Raw genomic sequence first — 20,366 nt, forward strand, 5'->3', positions numbered from 1 at the left:
CTTCGTGCGCCGGTACCTTCTTTCAGCTCGTCGTCGCAAGGCTCGAAGCCGCTCCAGCTCTATGTCGATGTCCATGAATCTTGCAGGGCATGGGATCGTACACACAGTCTCTTTTACAGTGGTCTGGATGGCCTCTTGTAAATCGGATATGTGTTTTTGGCATTGGTCTTCCATACGAGACTGAAATTTTTTCCAGTCCACTCTTTTAACCATGTCGCGCACTTTAGGAGGCGACAATCCTCTGATCTTGACGTATGTTGGAATGTGATCACTCCTGTGCGTTTCTATATCCGTGAACCATTCAGTATGTTTCACTAGGCTTCGCGAAACAAAAGCCAAGTCGAGACAGCTACTGTATGTGGAGCCACGTAAAAATGTAGGACTGCCGTCGTTCAGTAACCAAAGTTGGTTGTCGGAGGCAAAAGACACCAAGCTCCTGCCCTTCATGTTGGTATTTTGACTTCCCCATAATGTATGATGAGCGTTAAAATCTCCGATGATAACACACGGGTCAGGAGTTAACGCTATGATGTCTCGTAGTCTTTTTTGATCGAAACGGCTTGATGGTGATAGGTATGCGCCAACCACCGTGATGTTGAGCCTCCTCTTTTTCACTCTTAAGCATACGTATTGGTTTCCGTCATGAGGTGGTACAGGTTGAAAGATGTAAGTGAGGTCTCGGCGAATGTACACCAGAACTTTGCTGCTTTCAGTAACAGTAGACGACATAAAAGGTTCGTATCCCGAGAGTCATATTGCACTCGATAAGTTCGGCTCACAGATGACGATTACGGGAAACATATTGACGTACACAAATTGACGAAAGTCACCAATGCGCGATCTCAGTCCCCTGGCGTTCCACTGCAGTATTGCTGCTTTACGAACCTCCTCCCTGAAAGACAGTGGTGCGTTAGCCATGGTCTACTTTAGGGCTGCTAGCACTGGACTAAGCGCGTCCAGTACTTGAAGGGCACTTTTGGCTGACGGTGTATTCATGTCGTTTAACAACATGCGAATGGTGTCCACTAATGATCTTAGCATCACCATCACGCGATGATCTGGCTTCCCGGCTGTTGCAGCATTTTGTGCTTGTTCTTGAGGCGGCTTCTGTTAAGGCTCAACAAGTCGTGTAGGCGGCTTCTGTTGAGGCTCAACAGATCGTCTAGGCTGAAGGAGTGGCCATTCCTTTGCAGAGAGAGATCTTCCGGCATCTTCTCTTTCAGCGCAGATGTTTGCCGTGCTAGGAGCCGCTCCTGTCGATTTCACCTGAGTTTCTGACTTTGTCGTCAGATTTTGCACTGTCCTTCGTGAGGACCTTCGACGATGGCGGCGCCTTCGCCTTACTTTTTGCGCAGCTTCTCTGTGAGTCGAGTTGTCTCGCACCATTTGCCTCAGAATATAAATCTCTTTCTTAATCTGAGGACAGTCCTTGGAGGAAGCACTGTGAGCGCCTTGGCAGTTGGGGCATTTCAACGTAGTTGCATTACAGTCGTCTTCTGAGTGGTGTTCAGCGCATCGGGGGCACACTGCGGAATTTCTGCAAACGCCCTGCACGTGGCCAATCTTCTGGCACTTGAAACACTGCATAGGCTTCGGAATAAATAGGCGAACCTGGTGACGGAAATGGCCAACCTTCACGTAAGAGGGAAGACAGTCACCCTTGAATGTTATTCGCACACAACGAGAGTTGCCTAGGCGACCAGCATGCACAATGACGTTGTTTTCGCTCACTGGTTTTATCAGTACAGGAAGATCTTCATTGGTGATTTCAGTGTCTATGTCATAGATAACTCCTGTTACGGTGTCACCATTCGCTGGTATGATGGATCGGACTTTGATGTTTCCCAGCTCCGACACATGCTGTAGCGTGTTCAGTGCACTCGGGTTCCTCACGTCGATTGCTAAAATATTCTTCCTCGTGTTTATCCTGATGTCCTTAATCTCGTTAGGCACAATGTTTTCAAGGTACAAGGACAGTGCTTGCCTGTTGAGGAAGCGTAGATTGGCAGTAGTAGTCTGCGGCACAAACAGAATGGAGTGAGGCCATCGCTGAGGCGCTGTCCTCACAGTGGCTGTACTTGATGCCGATGATGCGTTCATGATTCTTCGTTTGGCCTTGCGGTAGAGCACAGGTTCGAAGCCGTCTTCCGAGGACTCGTAGTCTGATGCAGAGTACGGCTCGGTGTCCTCGCTCTCACTAGATGTATTACCACGCTTTCTTGAAGCAATGCCCGTGGATGAACTGGTACCGGGCGGGATCTCCGGGGATTGTACATCCATGACCGCGATGTAGGGGGCTGGAGACCCCGCTGTTGCGCTGTGGAACGCAGAAAATACAGCACAGACCGAAAGATGTGTTCCCCAAGAGAATCACTTCGTCTTCCTCCGCCTGCGGGGAAATTCTGCCATTAGCGAAGGACCAGGTTGAAGATCTAGGGTCACTAAAATGACTTCCGCATTGTCGTCTACTATAGCCAGTGCAATAGCAGCCTGCTCGGCCATGAGCGGGTTCTTGGTATAGAGCGAGGTACAGTTAGTCAGCTCTCCTTTGTGGTTAATAACAACCGCGGTGAATTTGAAACCGATTCGATACGAGGCGGCGACTACGAAACAGGCTTCGCTGTCGTGTTGATGATTTTCGAGGATATAGGGGCGGCTCGGGCTCGGCGTCTAGTGTCATTTTCGATGGGTGCAAAAATTCTACTTAGGTGCACGTTAAAGGCCAACTCCTGCGATTTTTTCGAGGCCAATGGATCTCAATTAAATTCGCTGGGTACGTTCCTTTGCACATTTCCGTCATTCAGGCCAAATTGCAGGCTTGAGAGATGCGCTGATTGTTTGCAAATAAAATTTCAAGGATTGCCTCGAAACGCTCACCTGGCTTGTAAAAAATTATTGGCAACACTGTCTGTGTGACGTCATGTTTGGCATGTCAACGGAACTGACGCAGCCGACCGCATCGCTACTTTAGTCACGACAGCGTTTATTCTGCGGCCCACAAGGCGGCGGTGTTTGGCGCGGAAAGGCTTCCTTCATTCCACTGCAGTGTTTTTGTCTGCGCATTGCTAGTCTGGCTCTTGCAGTTTTCAAACTCCGCGCCGGCGGGACCAGCATACCAATTCCGGTTCTTACCAAATAGTACGTCATACGTAGACAGTGCTCTTGGTTGGTTTTCGGCATTGCGCCTGTTCGCTTATTGAAATCTTTTTTTTTCAAATTTTCAGAGCATTTAAACTATTGGGCTCGTGACAAGAGTGTCTCAGAAACATAGAAACACCATTACTTTGACATGGTCGAAAAATCGCCGGAGTCGGCCTATCCAGGTTGGTCTGAATTTCCAGAGCCTCCCGCTACGGCGTCCATCGTACTCATATCTTAGCTTTCGGACGTTAAACCTCAACATTTATTGTTGTTATTAATATCTACCCAGACTCAGCAAAATTCCGTACAAGAACACGACATGTATACAAAATCTGTCGTATATGGCCGCCCATCACGCATTGCTGCATGCTTTCTGGCACAAAAATTTGGAAAATTGAACTTCGCCCTAACCTTTGTACCCCTTAGTTCAGCGTATTACAAAATTTTTAGCAAAGATAAGGTTTTGTAGCAATAAGTTACAAGTATATGGACCCACTAAGCGTCCTCCGACGCAGTACTCTCAGTGCTTCCGGCTTACGATTAAGGTGCGCACATCTGTGCGGCATAAAGCGTCTATGACACTGATAGCCGCAGCATCGTACAAAATGTTGGGGACATTTCTCGTTGTGGCGACTGATAATAAAACGCCAAATGAATGAACGGCGGATTATGGGACGTGTGAAAAGGATACTAGGCGTGATGGACGAACGACTGTGCCGATTTACGCACCTCGAAGTTTGCGACGGTGACCGGCCGTCGGGTGTGGCTGATGGCGATCTTGCGCACCAGCTCCACCAGGCACTCGGCGTCGTCGAGGCTGTCCACCAGCGACGTGATGGCGTACGCCACGGACATGGCATGCGCGCCCAGCCGAGGGTTGGTAGACAGCGCCTCGGGCGGGACCTCCGCGAACCCGGAGAACAGCTTCTGGTACTCGGGGTGCCGCTGGAACAGCCTGCGTGACGGATAAGGAAGAAGAAGGAAAAGCTCACTCATCCGCGCGAACGCGGTCTTTGATAATTATACCCTCAGGGTCAACAGGCATGGTAGAAGGGAGGGGTAGAAAACGCGAAAAACAAGACTGTAAGATAAAGAAACAGCACAATGTTTTCGATTGTGCCATAATAGAGTTGAATGAGAGGCAGGATGCCGCATGAATTAACAACAGAAATATACATGTGGGAATGCAAACAGCGTAACCTTTCTGGCTCTAATTAACAAATACCAAAGTATAAAATACAAGTAACAGTGTATCTACCTATCTACCTATCTATCTAATCTATCTACACATACATACATATATATATATATATACATAGAAATGAGACATGATTGTATGTTAAGCCGGCTGTGCTTGTCTGACTTCGTTCTTCGCTGATATATATATATATATATATATATATATATATATATATATATATATATATATATATATATATATATATATATATATATATATATATATATATATATATATATATATATATATAGAGAGAGAGAGAGAGAGAGAGAGAGAGAGAGAGAGAGCCAAAGACCTGTAAAAAGGCATTCAATATTCAACTCTATCTTAATTAGCGAGTGTTCAAATTACGAACTGGCAGTCTGTCATATAGACCACAGGTGCTCCTATTAGTCATAACACCCTTAAGTTCCCAAAGGGTGCGCGAAGTGAAACATTAGCACTTACGCAAACCTAAAAAATGCTATATGCATGGGGAAGCAAAACAAACTCACACCTCTATAACTTTGCAGCCTAATTATGGTTATGACAAAAAAAACGTGTTTTGCTCGCTTGTAATCTCATTATGGTGCAAAATAAGTGCTTTGCAGCGTACTCTGGGACTGCGCATACCACTCTACTTGAATTTGAATGCGCGAGCATTCAACGTGGAGGAAGCGTTCTCGGGTGGAATGGCATCCGTTGACGCCCATAGCGGCCAGCACGAGCAGCGGCCGGAAGGAGGCGAAGATTGAAGGTTAGGCGCGAAAGAGGGCCCTCGTGCGACAGGGTCACCGCAAGAGAGGCGAGCAAGGAGTGCGGCCGTGAATGCGTGCTCACCACCATTCAGAGCTCCTCGCGCGTTGACAAGTAGAGGCCTGTACGTGTCACCATTCGGGAGCACAGGACGCTCGCATTCGTGGGACTGTCTCTTCGTTTATAGAGCAGCGCGTTCGGGTGCAGCACATGGCATAATATACGTATAAGGCCGCACGTGGCGTGCGTGTTTATTCTGTAAGCACGCATTTGAAATAAATAGTTGTGGTGTCTGTTTACCGGGACCGCACATATAAAGCCACTTACGACAGCCAGCGCAAAAAAAACGACACTTTGCGCTAGCCGTGACGAGTGTATAGAAGCGAAAGCCAGATATGCCCCAATAAACGTAAAAATTGACCGGAGTCCCGCGCTGGCGGCGTCAAATACGAGTTATGAAGAGAATCAGCTACACGCGATGACGTCACCATCACAGTTATTTAATCATACCAGTTGCGAAACTGCGTTCCGAAAAATTGGCAGCCTGTCGCGCCATCTTGGAGCAACAAAATAATGCGTTTAATAGTCGGTGTTCCGGCCAACAGGTCACGCGACAGCACGGAGGAAGAAAAAAGGTAAGGAGAGGCCCTGACGTCACTCGTTGTGAAGCCGGGATGAAGCCGGAAGTCGGCCATATTGACTAGGCAAATTCTCCTCGCTTGTTTACATCCGAATGTAAAGCAGACGGCACGACTCTCTCTCCGGCTCGGAAAGCACGTGAGCTGCGCAGCGCGTGTGTCGTGACGATCCGAAACTAATGGAACTGGGCTCATAACTCTGAGCCAGCGGGACATCTTCAGCGAAATCGCTTCGTCCGAGTAATAACAGGGAGTAACAGCTTGCCGACAACGAAGCAACTTCGAGAGAACGCGCGCTAGATGCACTGACAACGGCGAGTATTTTCACGTCATTAATTCAGCAACTGTACAGACAACACGATCGGTCGTGCGCCTTCTACGATTGCATTCCGCCACGCGGCCGACGCAGCTTCCGGCCACTGTGTACGTGTCCCGCGTGAAACTCACCGGCGTCAGCATTCTGCGACCGTGGTGACTTTGAGCACGGTGCTAGTGACAGTTGAACGTGGTTATTGTTACGTTGAGATTACATGCAATGCTGGTGGAGAGTGTACCAAGCGGAACAGAAAAGCTGTTTTAATACGCACATGCAAGTAGTTACTGTACATACACAACACGAAACTACGTATGTACACATGGTCCTCACGGCGTCTTGCTGGGCTCAACAGCGTCGTCCGTTGTCACAAGCAGGAGCACTGCTCAACCGTCACTGACCTGCAAGGCGTTCGTCGTCATTCAGCTTCGTCATGGTGCCCAACGCAATTTCGCTGAACACTAACTGCTTCCTCCACGTCATCCGCCGCACGACACATGGATATGCACTTGTTCTACGCACTGTTGAAACCCCGTGATGGACAAAGGGATTTGTAAACGTTGCTAAGAGTAATGTAACAGCCAGGAGAACACTGCGTAACCAATAACGCGGCGCAGAGCACAGATATTGTCCGCCACGGCTCAGCACGAGACCTGGGGAGGCACACATTCCGCAGCCAGCCGCGGCCGCTCACTGCTAGACCAGCTCCACTGCGCAACACGTAACCATAACAACGCCGCCATTGTGCCTAGCGAACATGGCCGCCATGATGTCATTTCCGCCACATTTTTTACACCCAGCGCCGGCTGAGCATGCCCTCTCCTTACCTTTTTCCTTCCTCCGTGCGCGACAGTCTTCGCACTCCCGCCATCTGGGCCAATGTTGTGCACGGATTTTGATACATGGAACTCATGGGGAGTTCCGAAACTCGTATGATTCAATAACTCTGGTCACCAGACGGCATCACGACGTCACACATTATCGCATTAGTGACGTTACTACGCCACCGTGACGTTACAGTAACGTCACGCGAGATAGTGATGCCATCACACGGCATCGTAACTTCGCCAGCGTTGGGCGGATCAAGGCGGCAATTCAAATCAATGTAAACGACGTGTCTCTGATCCTGGAGGCTGTAGATTACCACGTTGGGTACAGAAAGCTTTCGGACGATGGCGAGGCAGGAGTCTCAGGATCAATACCTCGACAGGTCAAAATAAAATAACTTTCTCCTTGGTCAGTGAGTACATAAGGGTTCCGTCAGCATTTTAGGAATGGCTCGATTTGCTACCTTAATTAATGGATATGGCAGATACATTATGTATCACTACGCAGCCTGAAGAAAGCATGCCACTGTGGACAACGTAAGCGGTGAAGCATCAAAATAAAGATATATTTAGGTTCCCCGAGAATACTAAATTAACTTCTAAAGTGCCTTACATCACAGTCATGGCGTTCTGACTTATGTGTAACACGATTATACGTTATATTTATTTTTTTAAACAAAACTTGAAATTCGGCGAGATGGAGCATTGGAGCTTATGGAAAATTTCAGAGCACGAAACACGAAAATGACAAGAACAGGACGGAACAGATGGCTCCTTCGAAATCATCGCCCCTTCGCCCCCAGTCCATATTAAGTGACCAGCGCAGGAGCGGACAAGGCAAAAAGGAAGAACAGTTGTCAGCTCCTGAGCTGGCCATTGAAGGTAGATTACCAACTAGACTAATCTGAAAACGTGCACCCACAAAGAGCAAACGCCGTCAAAACACAACGCATATGTTTCCCGCCTACCTGCCACCCGGAAGCAATTCACTGGTCGAGGGTTTCCCCCAGTAAAGAAATCATGGAGGCACTCCTGGCTGCACGAAAGCTCGTGTCTTTTACTACGAAATAAAATCTGCCACTGTATAACGATTTTATTCCAGCGAATTTGCCACTGCTCTCTGGTTCGTAGCTATTAAGTTTTATATGTTTTTCATAGGTGCACCCAGAAAACACACACAAAGATGCCCCCCTCCCCGCTCCCACTTGCACCCTCCTTTTATACAAACCACAGAATTCGTCCGCACCGTTCTAGTCCTTAACACCTTTACGCCTAAACACATTGTCCACCGCATTCCCCAACAACTCTGATTGCCGAGAGTGGTCAGTGGCATGAGTAGGACAGCTACACAGCTGAGGCAACGGCTGGCCATCTTGTTTACGTAGGTGCGCCGTGAAATAATTTACTGGCACAAATCCAGGCCCACGCGGCTGTCGTATGTCAAAGGACACGAGCGCCGAAAAAAAAAAAGAGAACAACGTGAACTTTCGTGGAATGATACAATACTTCAGCGCGTGAGCACCCGCCTGGTTTGTTTTCGCAAGCTACGAGTTGGACGGCGGCGCGCGCTCGGTGATCGTGAGACAGTAAACCTATAGGCATTCGGCAATGCAGTTTACGAGATCTGATGGTATCGCCAGAACACACAGCTGTCTAGCGATTAGGCGCAGCAAAACCGAGTTTTCCAATGCGTAGCCTAGCGAGTAGACGCAGCGAAACCGGACTTGCACACGCATATAATTTTTTTTTAGTTGTGAGCAGAGGGGTCACAACTGCTTATGTAAGCGCCCAGGAAGCGTCCTTTGAAAACGTGCCAAAAAAGGAATTGCCATTTCAGCGGGTCACTGTGTTCAGCGAGCGTTTCATTTTCTTAGTATCCCTGGCGGTCGGTATACCAACAATGCTGAGGCGGCCCGAAAAGCTTCGTCGCGCCCTCTGGTCCACTGTCAGGTGCCTATAGGGGAAAACGATGCACGGTATGGAAATGGCCCTGAGTATGCAAGCTTGCGAATATTATGGAAGACCACTGGAAAAACAGACATTCTTTCATACGGACAGATCAGCCTTCTACCACATCGTACTTAGCGTGTTGCTAAGGCATATTGCCCGTTGCATTAATTTTTTTGCTTTAGTTTTGCATTTATTGCTTATAGTTTATCTTTCCTTGGTACCGAAGGGTATGGACAAGTGAGGAGCGGATAATGTTAGACTATGCACATTGTCGTTAATTAAGTTGAATCTTGTATCCTAAACAAATTTATGCATTGTACAGTCAGCGCCGCGAGGTTCAGGAATCACGACATGGCAGAGAGCCTTCAATCTAAATTTCCTGTCTGTTCTAAAACGGACTGACATTCACTGCGCAGCGCGACCCAATACATGTCCCTATTGTGCTGAGCAATCCAAAATTTTCTCACACACAGTCGTCGCTAAACTTCTAACGCATACTGTAAGTTTACTCAGTAGGTTATACGCAACCACGTAGCAGCATAGGTAAACAGGGCGTAAAGGGGCCGCCGCACCCGACCTCCATGGACATGAGATTTTTTGACGGTGATGGCCGCAGGTCGGCAAAAGCTGTGGAGCTCATTAAGGGTCGCTGGTGAAATATTTCTTGTGATCTGGACTCGCTCAAACTCAAACTTGTCAATATTTTTTTTCTGAGCTGAACTCACTCCGACTTACATTCACGACAATCTTCTTCATCCCGACTCGCTCGAACTCAAACTTGTCAATATTTTTTTTCTGAGCTGAACTCACTCCGACTTACATTCACGACAATCTTCTTCATCCCGACTCGCTCGGATTCACGGCTGGATTCAAGTGAGAGTTCAAGTGAGTCGACTCGAGAGCGAGTTCCCCGACCTATGTCCATGGCCTGAGAGCACACGTGATGTGGCGTTTTGCTTAACTTTCCACCGTTATCCCACGAAGCCAGGTACCTAATGTCATACCGTAGTGAGGAGCACGGCTCCACAGCATTGCTTTGTTTTCTGCATACATTTCGCACGTCAACCCCCTACAATATCGTCGACTCCGTTATGTATGCCAAGCTCCTGAAATAGCCCGGCAAAAAAAGAAAACAAAAGCGAATGCATTTCATTAAAAAAAACCTTTTACGATGATGCTGAAAAAAAAAAATGGTGTTCACGTGTGCAAAGGTGGCTTCACGGCAGTGTATAAAGCTATGCGAAAAAGCTAGCTTCGTGGTTCTACGCCCTAGTTGTTTTTAGAGAAAAATTCCGCGAACCGTTGCTGAGGGTGCGGGTTATATAGAAAAAAAAATGGTATATAATACGTTACAGGAAGGCCCGGAACGCAAACATGATGTTGCAGCCATGCCATGGCGCGCCTCACTTCACGTTTGTTTCGGTAACTAGTTTCGACTGGAAGTCTAAACCTCCAACTTAGGATTTCAAATTTAGATAAAAATAAGTCGACCTACACACTCGTGTGGATATGATAAGTAGTGAAAATTGCAGACGAAAAATTATTGGAGCACTTGAATGGTCCCTACAAGCGTCGTCACATAAAAACCCTACCGGCAGCGTCTAAAAATAAGGCAAAAACAAACAAATAAATAAATAAATAAAAACGTGTTTCACAAAACTCAGTACTCACAAAAAGGAAATTTCGAATCTGACGAAAGTTTACGCCCATTCCCGTTTATGCTTCTGGCTAGAGACGACAAAAAAAAAAAAAGACCTGGGGCGAAACATTTGGCGACCACTCGCGCAGCTGCGCTCGACGACCGCTCCAAGCTGGCGGCTACAGCAGAAACCGCATCACAAATCTCAGCCGGTGGAGTCCGGATGCCGCTTGCTTCTACGGCCAGTCACGCACACACACCAGACAGATGCGATGATCGAAGCGGCATCTGTTGCGAATGGAGAACCCCTTTTCCCTATGAAGTGTGGTACGCGCCCGCAATTGCATGTGTGTATTATGTAGATGCGCTTCGGAAAGATTTCGCCGCCTACTTGGTCATAAGACTCGACTCTTTTCCGAGTCCTCCTTCGAGCGATCTTCTATATGTACACGCCTAAGGCGCGCGGTGCGAACTTTTTTTTTTTCACTTCAAAACACGTAAACCACCAAGTATAGCGCGCGCGGATGAATAATTCAGAGGCCGAATGTAGGCGTCGCTCGCGTGGTAGATAGATGTACGCCTTGCGAGGAACGGCGTGTGATCGCGCGATTTGCGAAACTGACCGGCCATCAAAAGAGTAGCCAGAAATTTGAAAGGAATGAGGAGGCTGATGCATTCATTTGTTTGTTAATAAGAAATGCTGAAGGTCTCTTTATTAGACTTTTTGAGCGAAACACGGCTGGTGAATGAAGTGGCACAAAAAAAAAAAAGATGGCCGTGGGTTTAAGTGCTTCATTGCAATTGAAGATAGTCTTTTGCCGGTCAAGCGGCTATTTGAGTTTTGCCTTGCATCAAACAGCGCCTCCTCTACGTTCAATCGGCCGCATCTGGCTCGCACTGATAAATTAGAGGAGGCACTGCGTGAGATATGTGGACACCACCTGGCAGCGCCGTCGTGAAACATGAGCTTGTGTAGAGACCAGGTCCACTGACAGGTGGCAGCACCATATCATCGGCAGACATTTTTTTTTTTCGTGTTTCGTGCATAGCGTTGCATTGTCAGCGCAACGTAAGAAACACCCACTTTTTCGTGCATAGCACAACAAACACTAAGAGCAGGAGAAGTAGGAATGGAAGAAATGAAAGCCAGGGAGGCCAACCAGACACACGTCCGGTTTGCCACTTTGCACTAGGGTCTTTAGCATTGCGTATCTATGTATTTTCAAGTAACTCGGAGGACCATCGAGCTCCGCCTTCAGTGCTGCAGATCGCAATATCGTTATGAGGTCCCGTCTGTATCACCTTCAACAATGCCGAAAGGAAGAGACGTTTGTTCACGCAGTGTTGTAACTTATGAATGCCATCTCTAGTGCCCATGTGGCCCGTGTCTAAGACGGCCTAAAGGATATGAATGGATACTCAACAGACAGAAAGGAGTGATTACTGGTTAGCGCCAGCACAGGAGAGCGTTAATGCAGATGAGTAATTGGAGTCGACGCACACCGAGAAGGAGTGGTCATTATGGTTGCTTCAACCGAAAGCCTCAACTAGTTCTAAAGAGTAATGAGAAAGCCACTAAAGCCCAGTTGTAATGAGGTTAATGACACAAGTGCACTGGCGGCGCATGCAGACGGGACGAAGCGCCGACGGATAACGTAGACGAATTGGTATGCCATTGTAAGTTGCTGCCGTGCATTACGTGGAACGATCTTTAGATGCGGAGTTCGCGGGTCGGTCACGCGTCCAGCGTCCACACTGGCACTACGCATGCGCGACTCTCCTCCTTCCCTCTCTCCAACATATCTGCGTTACTTTCTCCACTTCTCTCCCACATGCTTGCACTCACTCCCCTATTGCGCATGCACGTCTCCTTCCCTTTCTCCTCTCCTACGTCGTCTTCTCCTGCCTCGCTACGCCGACGCAGACAGCGTTTGCTAGCCTACGTTCACTCCCCATCTCCTCTCCACTAGGCATTCCTCCCCGCGACGTTTTGCAAAGCCGACGCAGGCAGCGTCTGCCAGGGGGTTTCTTGATTGAAAAGGCCGACTGCTCTCGCTGCACAGCCGCGATGCTCCGCATCACCCCATGCGCCCCTTCGGGGAGATGATGTAATTTTTTTTATCGTACTTCGTCGACCTGTTTCGTTCGCTCACAACAGGCGAGGGCTTATTCAGAATGCATCATTTCCAACGCTATATGTGCGCTCGAAATTCATGCAACGTGACGTTTTCACTCACTGTTTTTTCCGTAACTTATTTCTCAATCGACAAGAGTTCTTTTTTATCTGCCTTTCTTTTCTTTTTTTTTTCCTCGGGCACAAGGCGCGAGTCCTCTACGGCAGCGTGGGAATAACTGAAACGCTACGTCATCAATTTTTAATTCTGTGCATATGCTACCTCCGCGTCAGATAGCAATGCGAAACACTTCGATGTAGTCCACGGTCAGGCCATCAAGGGTCACTTTCGTATATTGGCTCACATGCTCCGGGGTCTCCCGGGCCGAAATCCTGCACACGTTCAGTCTTCGCTCGCTTTTCGAACATTTCAGTTGCGACCAAGTCCCTTGGGCAAGAGGTCAGCGGACGTCGGCGAACAGCTGAAGGCTTCGCGCCATTTGCACGAACGGAAAGGGGAACGTTCGAAACCTAACGACGACCAAACATGTTCGAGACTCCATCACTGCATAAATAAACGCAAATCGCACGCTTCTTGCTTTCCTGGCTACTTAAAAAAAATAGATTTCATGTCCGGACAAATCTCCTTGTTTTATATTCTATTTTACCCACGGGCGGGTCTAGAGCGTGCGGTTACGGATATGATTCCTTAATTTGTGGATATGTAGCACAGCCAAGGAGGTTTTAAATTCTTTTTTAAACCTACTTTAAAACCATAAAAGAGGAGTGATGAGGTGTTTCCACACTTCACTAAAGCTGATCCCATACTCAAAAAAAAAAAAGAAAACGCCAAGTCTACGCGGCACACGCCGCACAATCGCAGCGAAATCTGGAAAAGCTGTTTAGGGAATTTTTTAAACACTCTTGGAGCAACTACTACAGGCACACTTGCATGGCACCCACTAGCCATTATTCGTTATTCGGAGACGCGTTTTTCCGAAAACATCCCGTTACTGCAGCAGGCACAAAAACAGTGTCTTGGTTACATCCCAGCCGATGGTGAGCGACCACGTGGAGATAAGCAAGCGATAAGGACAAACCGGTCGGGCGCAACATTGTGGGCCTTCCTTTCACCATGCCCACAGACCCCTGGTCAAAGATGGCTGCCCCGATAACCCATAGAGATAAATATACACTAGAAGGAACTCTGGCGCTACTAGCTATGTGAGCTGCAACGCACGGTGCTTTAGCGAGCATGCGAATGATGGGTAGTACACGGATTTGCCTAATCTTCGTACCTCTGGCTCTATGTGTGTGTGTGACTTGGATCTGTTTTGTCACGAAACAACAATCGACGAATTTTCGGCAGTTGCACTTCACCACCTGAATCGCTTAGGCTTACCATTTCAAATCGGGTCACAAAGTTCAAAAGGGTTCGTTCCTTCCTTCGAAACAAAACCGAAATACAGCAATAAACGAAGCCACAAGTGTGATTCACCATCCGCAAGTACGAAGGCTAGGTAAATCCGTCTACTACCCATCGTTCCCATGTTCGCTGAACGATGGCAGTGTCAGAGTCCGCTCTAGTTAATTTTAGAAAACTCTATGCGACAACCGATCCGAATCCTGACCTAAAGCAATGCGATGTGTCAACGCCACATGGCCACCTTACGCGAACAGGGTCTCGACCAAAGAGGTTTAAAAAAGAATAGCTGGAGAGGAAGATACCGCAATGCTTTACCAACAGTACCGAATCCAGCTGTTGCCCTCCAAAGATATCAGAAACATGCTATTTTCTGGTGGTGCCCACTTAGACATCAAGTGGTTTTGATTAGTTTGTCTAAAGGCTATAAAGTCACAGATAGTTGTTTCCGAAGAAATAATCCGCACAGACTTTTAGTATCGGTGACTTAGTTTCCAATAGAATTTGCCTTGAATTCAAGGCTTACTAAAGAAAATTAGTAATACAATGGCGCACTTAGAGCACTATCTGACTCGAAAAGGTTGCCATGTTAAACTCGCTGGGCGTGCGACAAAAACGCTTCGTCTCAATCGCCGAACGGAGGACGCGCCATAGACGCTACCGGGAGCGGCCGCGTTTCGCAAGCGCTCCGGCAAAACTGCTGTTTCTGAGTGTTTAAGTCATTCAAAGGCAACTTGAACAAATGTGAAGCTTTCTACGGAATCGACCGCACCATCTGAAGTGATTTCAAGTGAGTGCTTCGCAGTTCGCATCCACGAAGATCGACTTTTTGGCGGCGTTCGACTACCTCGGTGGGCCTACCGGCTAGGCCTACCGGCTAGGCCTACCAACATGGTCATCCACGAAACAGAGGGAGAGAAGCTTCCCTCCGCCGAAGCTCTCGACGATGATGAAGGCAGCTGGCGTCAAGTGTATGCCAGGGCCAGAAAGCCCGCTTCATCCCCGAAGAAAACGACGCCTGACATCAACACTCCGCAAGAAGAGTCACAGAAAGCTCTCCCATCGACTCGTCGTAGTGTCCCCAGACCCCCTCCACTTACAGCGGATGACTGTAAAATAGTTGTGCTGACACAACTATTAGTTGTGCTGACACTCCACTTCCGAAGCTCATCCATTCCGTCCTAAAAGTGGCAGCGCTCACAAGCTCCCTACATGACCAATACCGCATCAACTCTGTAAGCAACATTTTGCTCATAAGCACACCGGACTCGGCACGCACCGAAGCATACCACCGTATCAAATCCGTCAAGATGGACGAGCGCCGCTTTGAAGTGGTCCCCCACATTACCGATCCATCCAGTACCTTCCGAGGGGTCATCCGTAATATTCCTATGGAACACACATCTGAAACCATCTTGTCAAGTCTGTTGGATTATGACAGACTAGGCCTCATCCTGACTGGACGTCAGGATGAGGTCTAGTCTTTCTTTACCAAATGCGGTCACGTTTACTCGCGTTTGAAGCTCATTGCCGCTTTTCCGTTCCGATTTCTAGATTTCTCAACTTATGATTGCCTTCTCGCAAAGCTCTGATTTGTACCACGAATACTGTCGCTAAAAACAAAATAATGCAACATGTTTTTCTATATTGCTGTATGATGGCCTTCGGTTGTCTATTTACCAGATTTTAAGGAAAATCGAAGATGGTTTTTCTATTATTCAAATTTCAGTGGAGTACACTTTTGCCAATATGAGAATTTTGAGGCAATATATAAAAATTTACATTTGCCTTACGGCATCAATAATTAATGTACCGAATGAACACACTATATCCTTAAAACGTGTCAAGTTTGAAAACGCTTCTTGCATTACTTTCGGAGAAAAAAAATGGGGAATACGTACCTTATTTTAAACTGTCGCAAAATTAGACATTTTGAAAAGCTATTTTCTTGAGGTCTACAAACTTGAAACCGAATGAATTCATTCTTCATTAGACATGCATTTCAGGTAAAAAATATCTTCCTTGAAACAAAAATATTTGTCTTTTTATAGCATCTGCAATTTTCGAAAATGACAGGTGACGAAATTGGTGCCTCCGTGTTGGTGAAGTTTGATATTTTTTTTCTCGTAAGTTATGCCGTTAATCATAAAACGAAGTTGACTTTCGGGCTACCTGGTGAGAGGTGCACAAAATGTAAAATACTCAATGAAATCTAAAATATCAACTTTTGGACCCGTGTCGATCTCTCGTGGAATCACCCTATTACACGTGGGGTCCGTCAGGGATGCTCCTTCTCTCCAGTTCTATTTGTCCTCAGCCTTGAGCCATTTTTGTGTGCTCTAGAAGCGGATTCGCATGTCCGGGGTCCTGTGCTTCCCGGCAGCTTGCCGTGAAAGTCACAGCTTTTGCTGACGACATGACTTTGTATCCTTCAGATGAAGATAGTCTTTCACATGGCCTGCGTTTATTCTTTCAGTATGGTGGCATTTCAGGTGCCACGCTAAACCTCTCTAAATTCCGGTATTTGTTCATCGGCTATCCTAACTCTAGACTTAGCTCCACATTTCTCCTTCAGCCGGCTGCGTCTCTTCGCATTTTAGGAACCCTTTACAACCACTACGGCGTTTGTAACTCCGTTTGGTCAAACGCCCTGGATGAAGTAAAACAAAAAAATTGAGAACGCCCGGGAATTCGACTTCCCTCTTCTTGAGCGGAGGTACCTTGCGCAGACTGTGTTCTGCGGTCGTATTTGGTACCTTTCTCACGTGAAACAGCCGCCTTTACGCATCGTAAGGTCATTGCAGTCTGCCTTGGGTTCCTTCTTTTGGTCTGGTGGCACTGAGTTGGTATCTCGTGCGGCGTTAGGACAGCTTAGTTCCCAGGGAGGTTTTGCTTTCCCTTCGGTATCAATACGCTGCCGGCTATTGGCCCTGCGCTTCCTGTTGCGCCTCGTACAAGGAGAGGAATCCCCCGCCCGAACTCTGGCACATTATTTTCTAAACAATCACCTTCGGTATTTAATGCCTAATGTGCGCCTTAATCAGGGCCCACAATCTTCCTTCGTTTTATGCACCAGCTGTCGCGTTTTTTCGTCATATCCAGTCGACTTGCCCTGATTTAGATGTGTTGGAGGATCCTATCGTTGACACAACAGCCGCTTTGTAGCTCCCGTTAGTTCCTCCGGCACGCCGCATCCGCTCTAGTCGTGTGTCTTGGAGCACGCTGACGGCATCATTTCTACCTGGCCACCTCCGGGACTTCATGTGGTGGCTTGGGTGGGGCGTTCTTCCTACCCTTGACCACCTAGAAAGGTGGAGAATGGTCCAGTCAGCAACATGTCCTAACTGCTCCCTACGGGAAACAAATCAGCATGTTTTAAGGCAATGCGTCGTCGCTCGTGTCTTCTGGAGGGCTGTGCATGTAGGATTCCGTGGCCTCGGAGTAAACCGCTTTGTTTCTTCTGGACGTTGTTCTCGAGGCCGCTTTGCCTGCCTTCTTATTGTTGCTGGTGCCTACTGTCTTTGGCGTAACCGTTGTGAAGCTGTTGCAGCAGGTCGTCGCCGCTGTGCTCTCTTCCCAATTTTGGAGCAACTGTACAACTTTATCCCGGTTCAGATTAAAAATTTTGCACGGGCCGATGACACGTCTATACTTGATTATCTAGAATTGTCCCTTCAGGAGTTTGAACTTGCTTCTGTCTCAGAATCTGTAGAAGAGTTATGGCAACGTTTCAAAATCATTATAAAGCATTGTACGGATAAATTTGTTCCAACTCGTAAAAAGAAAACGAAACAGCGCAGTCCGTGGATAACCCGGGAAATCGTCCATGTCAAACGAAAAATAAAACGCATGCGGAAAAACAAAACCAACTCGGTAGCAATCGTACCATCGCTTGGACAGTTAAAGACAGCATCAAAAGAATCCAAACGAAAGTTTTATACCGAAACCCTTGCTGACTTCATTAAGTCTTCCCCTAAAAAATTTTGGCTTCACTTGAGGAAGAAAAAAGAAGAAATTGAACAGATAAAAATTGGACCCGAGACAGAGAGGCAAAAACTGCAGATAGCAAATTCTTTCAACCAGTTTTTTCAGTCGGTCTTCACTAGAGATGAAACCAATCAGGTGAATGCTGACCAGGCCTGCCCGCGCGCCTGCGCAATGGAGCCCTTAGCTATCATGCAAGAAGAGGTGTTCAGTCACTTGCTAGGGCTTCACACTAAAAAGGCAACCGGACCAGACAAAATTCCCAGTGAATTCTTACGACGGTATGCCGAATGGTCGTCCTTTTATTTAACAATCATTTTCAGAAAATCTCTTGAAACGTCCTCATTACCGCAAGACTGGCGCACTGCAATTGTAAAGCCTATATACGAAGCTGGCAATCGGCTTCATGTGAACAATTATCGCCCCGTTTCACTGACCTCTGTGTGATGCAAAATCATAGAACATTTCATAGCAAGGCACATTATTATTTTTTTTTTTGAGTCAAAAGAGTTTTTTTATCCCCATCAATACGGATTCAGGAAGGCGTTGTCAACTGTTACTCAACTGGTAGAAACAGTTCATGATTTTTATTTATCTCTCCAAGGTCAACAACAAATAGACGTCATTTGTGTAGATTTCGCCAAAGCATTTGATAAAGTTCTTCATAGCAAATTAATTTTTAAGCTTCAGCAATTAGGACTTAGCTCAGATATACTAAATTGGATAGCCGCGTATTTGGAGAACCGTCAACAAAAAGTACGTGTAGATGATTGCACATCTAGTTCATTGAAAGTACTGTCTGGTGTCCCACAGGGGTCTGTGTTGGGTCCCTTGTTGTTTTTAATTTTTATAAATGATATTTCCGCAGTTGTCGAAAGCCCGGTTAAAATCAAACTTTTTGCAGACGATTGTTCAATTTACGCTCCTGTAACTAACGCAAACGACCAAATCAAAATTAATCGTTGTCTGCAAGCCTTGCATAATTGGTGCACGCAGTGGGGGATGGAAATTAACTTTTCAAATACTACGTTCACCCATATAACCATGAAAAAATCCGTACTCGCATATGATTATAAAATCGGAAATAGCCTTCTGACCAGAACACACAGCTTTAAATACCTGGGGGTGACTATTACCAGCGATTTGGGGTGGCACGCTTATGTTGAGGAGGTGTGTTCAAAGGCCTACAGGAAGTTGTTTTACTTGAGGAAAAAACTCGAACATGCCCCTAGAGATGTCAAATTACTTTCATATAAGACATTTGTTCGCCCTATTTTGGAGTATGCGTCTTCTGTATGGAGTCCTCATCAGCAGTCACTGAGAGATAAAATAGAAAAAATTCAAAGGCTAGCAGTGCGCTTCATTTGCTCGCGGTACCGGAGGACAGAATCCGTCACAAATTTGTTAAAATCATGTGCGCTAGAAACCTTGCAAGTGCGCCGCGAAAAGCAAAGGTTAAAACTCCTGTTTGAAATTATAAGAGGCGAAATGAAAATAAATAAAGACACATACATACAACCTGCACCCAAACGAGTAGCTAGGTTGAACCATAGTCACCAAATAAGGCCTTTTTGGGCGCGCCTGCATGGCTTTAAAAATTCTTTTTTTCCGTATAGTATAGAAGTGTGGAATAGACTTCCAGAGTATGCTGTTACTAGCGCAAATGTCAAAGCGTTTGAGTGTTCGCTAGAATTGTACTACCGGCAACATGAAACGTAATGTCTGTTTTGTCATTGTGTATTGTTTTTGTTTTGTGTTTATATTCCTCCCTGTAATGACCATCAAGTGGGGGTTACAGTATTAATAAATAATAATAATAAAGACTATCTGTTTTGTCGGAGGAACTCTTTTTTCTAAGTGAGGAGGAATTCTTCTGGACACTGTTCCTGCCCTTTTGTGTTCGTCAGCGAGAGACGTGTAAGGCTTGTTTTCAGACCTGCCTGGTATTGGTAGGTTAATCCTTGTTTAGTACTCACACAAATACCTTGTAAAAAGTATGTAAATATCTGACATATATAGATCTTTACATTTCATTTGTGTGTTCTTCATTAACCATGCATATGTAGACATATTTTTTGTAACAATTCTTGTGCATTTGTGTATGTTGTGTTCCGTGTACATATGTAAACATATCGTTTTGTAACAACTTTTGGTGTGTCTGTGGATGTTGTGTTCAGTCGCGATGTTCTGTTGGATTGTAATTGATGTTCACTGTCCGTGAGAATAAATTTCTCTAAACAAGTGCGAGCTTTCTTTGCCACTGCTGTATGACATCGTAATTTTTTTGTCGCCACGGACTCATCAAGTGCGAGGCCCACGGGACGGCTTCATGCTCTCTCACAGTAGAGTACCAAGCACTCTAT

At 46.6% G+C, this 20,366-nt stretch overlaps 1 protein-coding gene across 3 annotated transcripts in view; it reads right to left on the reverse strand.

Annotated features, from left to right (window-relative positions):
- The window catches only part of LOC119180216 (globin), a 145,473-nt gene that overhangs the window by 17,259 nt on the left and 107,848 nt on the right, over positions 1-20,366 (reverse strand). For 2 of the 3 annotated variants that reach the window (XM_037431360.2, XM_075869410.1), the window contains exon 2: positions 3,871-4,096. In XM_037431360.2, coding sequence (XP_037287257.2) covers positions 3,871-4,096 — 226 coding nt within the window. Of the gene's footprint in view, positions 1-3,870; positions 4,097-6,468; positions 6,734-20,366 lie in introns of those variants that run through there. The other variant, XM_075869411.1, reaches the window with a different exon arrangement.

This window comes from Rhipicephalus microplus, chromosome 7 (genome assembly GCF_043290135.1).
Source record: "Rhipicephalus microplus isolate Deutch F79 chromosome 7, USDA_Rmic, whole genome shotgun sequence".
NCBI classification, from domain to species: domain Eukaryota; kingdom Metazoa; phylum Arthropoda; class Arachnida; order Ixodida; family Ixodidae; genus Rhipicephalus; species Rhipicephalus microplus.